Source organism: Amaranthus tricolor, unplaced genomic scaffold (assembly GCF_026212465.1).
Source record: "Amaranthus tricolor cultivar Red isolate AtriRed21 unplaced genomic scaffold, ASM2621246v1 ptg001887l, whole genome shotgun sequence".
NCBI classification, from domain to species: Eukaryota; Viridiplantae; Streptophyta; class Magnoliopsida; order Caryophyllales; family Amaranthaceae; genus Amaranthus; species Amaranthus tricolor.
In genome coordinates this window covers 23940-33234 of record NW_026645448.1, presented here as the reverse complement: position 1 = coordinate 33234, position 9295 = coordinate 23940, and the positions used below count along the sequence as shown (strand labels likewise).

The following is a 9295-nucleotide window of genomic DNA, read 5'->3' as shown; positions in this document are numbered from 1 at the left end:
TTTGGTACATCCTTTTTAATGTTTTGTTAGGCGGGAATTTTCTTTTTTGTTTTTAAATTTAGTTTGAAACATTATACTCCATTCTATTTATGGAAAATGAGACATTTTTTTATTGGACTAATTCAATGAAAATGTTTATTTTTATTTTTTTCATTTTTTTACTCTTTTATCCTTACTATAACAACACAATAATACATAAATATCAATGCCCTTTATGTAAAAAGAGAAATTTCCACCCACTTTTAAGTGGTCTCCCACCTCTCCTTTGTTTTGGTGCAAAATCCAAATGTCTCATTTTTTATAGGAGGGAGTATCTCTTATTTTGCTACATTTCCTATTTTGTGTTGTTTTAATGACTTTGTATCATTTAAATTTTTAAGATATGATCCCAACATAGTTTTTTTATTTTTTATTTTTTTAAGTAATATGGTCCCAACATTTAATACACTCTATTAGTCAATTTTTTTGATAAATTTATTTTATTAATAATAAAAGGCAAATGAAACAAATCAAACAATCTCCTACATAAAAAACTCGGTAGGAAAAAAGCCATCGAAAGTTAATAACGTTGCCCAATCAAATGCCCAAGATTCAAAAGATGAGTTTCTCATATTCAATACACCTTAGGAAACTAAAATTACAACTTAAGCATATAAAAACATACACCAATTACAAAGCTATGTAATATGAATCTTCTTACTCTTCTTCCAACGTAAACGCGCTTGTAGATTTTCATGAACGAAGAAAGATCTATATGGATACTTCTTTTCGTAGCATTTTACCCAATCTCCAACTTTTTGTTTAATGTTATCCACCAAATCACTTTCATTAAAAACTTTATTCTGGAATTTGACTTGGTTTCTTGCAAACCAAGTGGAATTCACAATTGCAAAGCATAACGAATGCCATACATTATTTCAAAATTTACTCTTGACCATCAATTTCCATTATAGTATATTTGAAGTAGCCTCCTCATGCAAAACGAATAAGTCAGCTCGCCATTCTAAACATGAGCTCCACACTTTCCGCACCTTATGACAGGTGAAAAATAAATGTTACGTAGTTTCAATTTCATTTAAGCATAGTGAACACATTGCATCCTCTGGTAATATAATATTCAATCTAAGGAGATGATGGCTAGTTTTGAACTTTCGTTGTGCAAGTAACGAGACATTCAATTGAGCTCTCCTCATCCAAATGAAATCAGCAATCTCCTTAGTAAGAACTGCAGGAAACGTGTAAGTGTTAGAAGCAATTGTAAAACTTTTTATTGTAAATTCAACATTTGAATTGTACTTCCACTTTAATCTATCTAAATTTGTGATAGGAGGACTGCAACTATCCAGGATAGCCATTAGCTCTTGCACCACATCTGACTCCCAATAGAAAAGTTCCCTTCTCCCTTCTAAATACCATTGCCAAGAAACATGGTGCCAGAATCTTCATCAAATTACATGAGTAATGGACTGAAATCTTGTATTTCTACATATGTTATTCTCAAGGGTATGATTTTATTGATAATATTTTGGACTTCTAAACATGTATTTCTTCATCATCATTCTTCATTCGACTTTGAGATAATTACATAAATTCTTTTTTTTATTTATTGTTTTGTTTTTTTGTTGTTGATTATTTTCAAAATGAGAAATTTTAAGGTTTATTATTATTGATCTAGTTTTGTTGCTGATTATTATTTTTTTGATTATTAGAAGGTTTATTGCTATGGATATGGTTTATTTAATCATTTTTTGCAAGAGTATTTTTGGGTTCTTGTTCACTGATTTTTTTTACTATATGTGGTTGTGGATCTAGTTTAGTTCTTAATAACTCAACATATTGTTTGGTTTATAATTTTTAGAATTTTTGAGAATTAATGTTGCGGATCTGGCTAGGTATAGTATATCATTTGTTGAAGGATTAATGTTTGGTTTTGGTTTTTTGGTTTACTCGAATATATTATTGAGGATTTGGCTAAGTTCATCATTTAAAGGATTACTTTTGGGCTATATTTATATGATTTATTAGAAGGATTAATGCCACATCTGATATAGTTTCTAATTCTTTTGAGCAATATTTGACCCATTATTTGTAAAGATATGTCGGTTTACAATTACTATTCTATTCTCTCTGGAAAAGTCCCATTTGGCATTTTGTCCTTCATCGGTACCTTATGCGTTCCTTGATTATAATGAAATCATTGATCTTTTGCCCCCTATGAGTTCCTTGAATTTGATTTAGACCTTTATTTTATCTAAAAATGACTTATAAAGAGAATGACTCGCCATTAGAATTTTATGTTATAGATTCTCAAGAAAACGTCATTTAATGAAAAATTTCAAGAAAACTATCCAAGAGATTTTCTTAACATATATATAGCTACTGAAAATTACTTTTAAACTGCATTATTTTTTAAGTCCATATAATCATTTTCATCACAGTTACTTTCACAAAGAATTGTTAAACATGCTTTTAAAGATACAACAATTCATAAAATCAACATGTATGATGCCACAATAAAAATACATGTGATAAATCATTTCATATTCAACTTTATCATTTTGATATCATTTTTCCAGATTTAAATACTTATCTTTGGGATATTTATTTTTAAAAACAAGTTTTATGTACAAACTTTCCCAATTTATTCTAAAATCCTTTAGAAATCACCCCATGTGACAAACTTCGACTCCAAGCTTATATAAATTTTCTGTAAGCTCCAACGTAAGATCCTAAGTAATCTTAGAAGTGGTTCCAACTTTGGTTCCTTGCTCTTCAAGTCTAAACTCCAACTATTCAACTAAACATATTGCATTCATCCAAAAATCAATAATAATTTTGGATCTTCAATATGCACTTCTTCAACTATGTTGACCCTTTTAGGTTTTGATGATGATTACACTTACTATAAACAAATGTATTTTAGAGATTGTGTGCAGGTCGACATTCGGTCTTGATAAAGATCGTTGATAGTGCCTATGACTTAGTCTATGAACGTTGTACGTGTGAAATGTATCCAAGGAAGTTAGATAAGGAAGATCGCTTAGGATGTCAAATGTAGACCGCTGGTCTACTGTTCCCAAGTTTGATGATCTGACGACACTTGTTGATGGAGAAAGTGCTTTGTTTCCAAGACTCAAGTCTGAAAGAATCAACGTCAGCTGAAAATTCTGTAGAATATATTTTTCTGGTTTTTAGTTGATGTATTGGTTAAAATTAATTTGTTGCATCATTAATTTAATAAGTAATTTGGCAAAATATTTTTATAACTCTCTTAAAAATAATCGTACATTTTTCTAAAAGTTGAGAAAACTTCTTATTTTCCTCCACATAAATAGACTTGCAATATGGGTTTAATTAAGAAAAAAACTATCTTGCCTATTTTTAGAAAAGTAACTGTGGCTATTTTACTTGCTATTCAAGTTCTACTTACTTCTCCTTAATCCTAGGAATAAGGATGTAGTGGGTAGTTATTTCTTTTACTAGCCACGTGAGCTTCTATATAAAAGGAGTCATTGTTTTCCAACCGGTTTAGAGGGAGAGAGTGTGTCCATATGTGAAATCAAAAAATTAACAAGAAATACTTTTGCTCCTAAAATTGCTATTAACTTAAAATATTTTCTTGTGCAACTCATTAATTTTATCCTTAGAAATTTGTCTTTTGTAAAAGGTTTTAAAAAAACTTGTTGTAACTAGACTTGAGGAAGTCTAGGGGAGAAGAGAGAAGCTTCGAGTGAAGGAAGAGAAGGAGAAAGAGAACGAGAAGGAGAAGGAGAAAGAGAAGGAGAAAAAGAAGTTGGCCTAGTTTTGTTTACTTGTTTTATGTAATTGTAACTAATTGCTTAAAATATCCGAAAATTATCCGGTATGGAGAGTTATCGAAATTGGATATTTTTAGGTGACAACTAATTATTCCAATAATGAAATAATTCCTAAACACATAACTGAATATGAAAAGGAAGACTTTCAAAAAATAGAGATGAATTCTCTAGCCATCAAATTACTTCACTATGATTTTGGACCAAACGAACATAATTGTATTATGGGTTACAAATCCCCCAATCAGATTTGGAATTTGATGGAAGTTACCCACGAGGGTACAAGTGAAGTAAAGCGCTCCAAGATAGACTTGCTAATGTCTAAATATGAACGGGTCGTCATGGAACCTAGAGAAAGCATTCAAGAGATGTTTACCAGGTTCACCAATATCACAAATGAACTTGTCTTTCTTGAAAGACATATTCCTACTGGTTAACAGGTCAAAAATATTCTATGGAGTCTCCCTCAAGATGAACGCCAGAGAGCCAAAGTCACTGCCATACAGGAATCCAAAGATTTCACAAAATTCAATTTGGAAGACCTGGCTGGTTCCCTTATGACTCACGAATTGCATTTGGAACATCTGACAGTTTTAGAAACAAAGGTTTGGCTCTTGCAGTAAAAGATCACAAAGAGTTAGAATGTGATGAAGAGGAGGCTGCTATGTTGGTACGAAAATTTAAGAAATTCTTCAAGAACAACAGATACGCCAATCAAAGAAACAATAAGGGAAACTGGAAGACTACTGATGAAAAGAAATCTCAACAATACAGACTGTCGCAAAGCCATCATTGCTGCATAGGGAGAATCCGAGAGTGAAGCAGAGACAGAGATCCCCATTGAGGAAGAAACTACCAATTTATGTCTTATGGCTTCAAACGACAGCAAGAATGAAAAGTGTAAAGGAAAATAGGTAATGTCCTCTAATTCATTTCCTAACCACCTATTTAGTTTGGATAAATATAAATTAATTGAGTTGCTTATGGAGACACAAGAAAAGTTGGAAGAAAATAGTGTTAAATGTCTCCAAATTGAAAAAGACCTTAAGATTAGTAAAGACTATGTTTCCTATTCCCTCCGTTCTTTTAAGTTTGTCCAATTTGAGTTTTTCATACTTATTAAGAAAAAAAAATCTTTTATTGTAGTGGGTATTATTTTAATTAGATAGTGGTGTAAAGTAATGATTGTATTGGAAGTATGAGGGAGAAAAATTAAAATAAAACAAAATTTAAAGAACAAAAAATTAAGTGAGAGAGTGAATATACTAGAGAAATAAGGGAGCGAGAAAGAGAAATAAGGATATATTAGGGAAAAAAGATTTTCAAAAATAGAAAGTATTCTAAAGTGGACAACTTTTAAAACTACCCATTATAGTAAGGTGGACAAACTTAAAAGAATAGAGGGAGTATCTAAATTCTTTTAGATCCGATGTTCAAAATCAAAATTGACTTGGAATCCAATAAAGCCCAAAATGAAAAAGTGAAGGTTGAATTAAATTCAAGAAGAAAAGGGAAAATCATAGATCTACCTAAATGGATTCTAGATGCTAGAACTAAAAGTACTGAAAGCTTATATTACAATAAGAATAATAAAAAGAAAAAGGTCTATGTCGATCTCCGAATTAGTAAAGTCTGTACCTTTTGTGAAAAAACTAGACACCTAAAATATCAATGTGCTAAAAAGGGAACAACATGATAAATCTAAAAAAATTTATATCTATCACATTTGGATACAGAGTATGATTAATGTCTAATCGAAAAGGAACCCAAGGAAGACTGGGTTCCGGATTCTAACAATTAATTTGTTTTGCAGGTTTTATTGAGGGGGAACAACTCATGGTAGCTCGACAATGGGTGTTCCAAGCACATGACAGGTGATAGATCAAAATTTCTCTCACGAGAAACATATGATGGAGGAACTGTGATTTTCGGTGACAACATGAAAGGCAAAATCATAGCTAAAGGAAAAGTAGGAAGGTCAAGTTCCCATGCAATTTATAATGTATTTTTGGTCGAGAATTTAAAACATAATTTACTAAGTATTTCTCAGTTCTGTGACAAAGGTAACTGTGTAAACTTCACTTCTGAAAAATGTATTATTTCTAGGAGTGACACAGGAGACACTATTCTTGAAGGAATCCGTAAGGGGAACACTTATGTTCTGGACATCAACACTGTTCCCAAATTATGTCTGAGTTGTCTCAGTGTCATAGAAGAAGATCCTCTTCTTTGGCACAAACGTCTAGGTCATGCTAGCCTTTCTTTGATTAATAGTTTAAGATCAAAAGACCTAGTAAGAGGTTTGTCGTCCCTTAAATACCAAAAGGATGAAATTTTTGATCCTTGTGCCAAAGGAAAACATGTAAGGTCGTCCTTTAAACCTAAGAATGTGGTGACCACCTCAAAACTCTTGAATTAATCCATATGGATCTTTGTGGACCTATGAGAATCCAAAGCCGTAGTGGTAAGCGATACGTATTTGTTATTGTTGATGATTACAGTAGATTTACGTGGACTATATTTTTAGTTAGCAAAGATGAGGCTTTTAATGAGTTTGTTTCTTTTGGTAATAAAATACAAAAATCTAGTAATAATCAACTTATTCACATAAGCTCAAATCATGGTAAAGAATTTGAAAATTCAAGCTTAATGGATTATTGCAATGAGCATGGCATAAGTCATAATTTTTCCGCACCTAGAACACCACAACAAAATGGTGTGGTAGAAAGAAAAAATAGAACCTTAGAGGAAATGGCTAGAACCATGTTAATTGCTAGTGGTTTTCCTAAAAATATGGATGGCAATGGGTCGGACTCGGCTCGGATTATCCCCCCTCCGACTTTGCTCCGGATAAATCTCGGACTATGTTTTTCAGTCCACCTCTATTCGGAGTCGGATTATGCATACTCCAACATTGCTCCAACTTGGACTCTCGGACCTCCGACGGAGTTCGGATTATTATCAAGATTTATTCTTATCGATACTATTTTAATGATTTTAAAGCAAGAAAAAATTGATATAAATTAGTCTGTAATTACAACCTAACAAAGAAAATATGTCTTTCCAAAACAACTTAATAAGAAAAATTAGTCTTACAATTACAATAAACAAAATAGTCCTTAGTTCCTTAAAATTACAATAACAAACATAAAAATTACATGAATGATGAAGTCTTCAATTCTTCATGGTCAACATTACAACATCATTAAATCCATCCTTAGTTCCCTAACACAAGTTTATAAAAAAAAAAGTAATATAAGCATAAATGATGTAGTAAGCAAAAACTTAATTTTAAATAAATCAAAACTAAACATACCCATTATCATTCTTCTTCTATAGCTTCTACATCCTCGTCTTCAAAAATTGGTGCATATTGAAGAGGATTTTCTTTAGCGTCTACAAATTAGAAATAACAAGATTAATAAATAATATAATTATATAATTTCTTTATTGTACGTACTAATGAAAAAAAATTAAATACCTTTGAATTCCATACGCCTCCAACTTTGAAAGAACATCAAAGCTTCGACAGTCTCAGGAAGAAGCCTACTACGATGAGGTCCAATAACTCTACCACTAGTGTTAAAAGCACTATCAGAAGCAACAGTTGAAATAGGCACTGCAAGTATGTCTCTAGCAATCTTAGAAAGTGTAGGAAACTTACTTGATTCCACATTCCACCATGCTAACAAGTTGAATTTGTTTTCATCCACCACGAGTCTTTCCTCCTCTAAATATATATCTAATTCACATTTGCGTGGCTTTTTATTTGGTGGCTAGAAACATGCTTTTCCCATAAGCCCTAACATCACTTGAATTATCAATTATCCTCTTATTATTATTGTTTGAATTTGATGACGGTGAAAAAGGAGAAAATTTTTCATTGGCCACCGTTTCATATTCATTAACCAAATCCTTTAAAATCCTTCTAATCCTTTCACATTCTAATTTAGCAGTATCTTCACAAAGAAGTTCAAAATAAAAAGATACACATTCAAATTTTCTTCTTGGATCCAATATTGAAGCCACATACAACATGCCGTTAACCACTTCCCAATACTTATCAAACTTTAAAATCATTGCTTTAGCCATAGACTCAATTACTGTATTTCCATAACACAACCATCTTCTTAAATTGAGCCTTATTTCACATAGATTTTGAAAATAAAGACTGGCAGTAGAATACTTTTTACCGGAAAAAGCCTCAGTTGTCCTACTAAACAACGTCAATTTGTCACAAATGTCACTTGCCATTTCCCACTCTTCTTTACTCGGTAACCTAAACTTTTCTTTTCCACTTTTTCCAACCTTGGATTCCAACCTAGTAAATGCATCTTTATATAAAAGAGCAACTTGCAACATATCAGAACATGAATTCCATCTAGTCTTACAATCTAGTTGTACTTTTTTAGTACTAGGAATTCTACAATAATTACAAGCATCTTCAAACTTCTCATATCTATTTGGCAATGAAGGGCAAAAGGCAACTACACTTCGGACTTTTTCAATTGCACCACTAATTATTTCTAAACCATCTTGAACAACCAAATTCAAAATATGTGCACAACATCTCATACGCAAAAAAGAGCCATATAACATAAGCTTAGAATGGTTTAAGTTTCTCAAGCAAAACATCTACTACAACATCATTTGTTGTGCAATTATCAAGGGTAATGGTAGAAATCTTTTCATCCCAATTAAAACTTTTCAAGCATTCAACCAAGGTCTTGCTTATTGTGTACTTGTTGTGTGGGCATGGTAAATAAAGAAACCTAAATAACATCATATAAAATCAAATAAGTTTGCAGACCTAATAATATAACGTATTATTTGATTAAAGTAAAGGAAAGATACTTGATAAGTTGATTCTGTAAAATCTAATCATTGTCAATATAGTGTGCTATCACAGCCATGTACCCTTTTCTTTGATTAGTGCAAGTCCACATGTCACTTATGAAAGCAATCCTAGATTTGTTCCTCGCTATAACTTTTTCTAACAGACGCCTTTCTTCATTGTATTCCCTAAATATATCAGCTTTTACTGTGTTTCTTGAGATCACTTTAAAATCAGGATTCAAACTATTAGAGTATCTCTTAAATCCAATATGATCAACCATAGCAAGAGGATACTCATGATTCACAATCATGCTAACTAACGCATTTCTAGAATATTGTTGATTAAACTTGTATTTGCACCAATTCCTAATGTATTAGGAAAATCCTTCATAGTTGGTTTCAAAAGTTGTTGTTTCACATCTACATAGTTTTTCACTTTCAAACATCTTTTCAAATGATCCTTTAGATGTGTGGTTCCATTTTTACCACCACCAGTAAACAACTTCTTACAACCACAACATTTTGCTTTTATTTCTTTACCAACTTGTACCTGAGTAAAATATTTCCATACAGCGGAAGTAAGTTTCTTACCTTTAACACCAATAATAAAACCCTCCACATTCAACATCTTCATTATTTTAAAA

General features: G+C 31.7%; 1 protein-coding gene across 1 annotated transcript; it reads right to left on the bottom strand.

Moving 5' to 3' along the window:
* Positions 1-8418: 8418 nt before the first annotated feature.
* On the bottom strand, positions 8419-8962 carry LOC130804972 (zinc finger BED domain-containing protein RICESLEEPER 2-like). The gene is made up of 2 exons (XM_057669543.1): positions 8733-8962; positions 8419-8587 (listed from the first exon to the last, which is right to left on the bottom strand). Exons 1-2 carry the CDS (start codon positions 8960-8962, stop codon positions 8419-8421), a joined length of 399 nt encoding a protein of 132 aa, XP_057525526.1.
* Positions 8963-9295: the final 333 nt, after the last annotated feature.

What these genes read in the sequence shown, in the direction of transcription:
- LOC130804972 (XM_057669543.1), bottom strand. Translation starts at nt 8,962, where the DNA reads ATGATTGTGAATCATGAGTATCCTCTTGCTATGGTTGATCATATTGGA. An exon ending in TGCACTAATCAAAGAAAAGG is followed by an intron (nt 8,588 to 8,732) that starts GTACATGGCTGT and finishes GATGTTATTTAG; the next exon opens with GTTTCTTTATTTACCATGCC.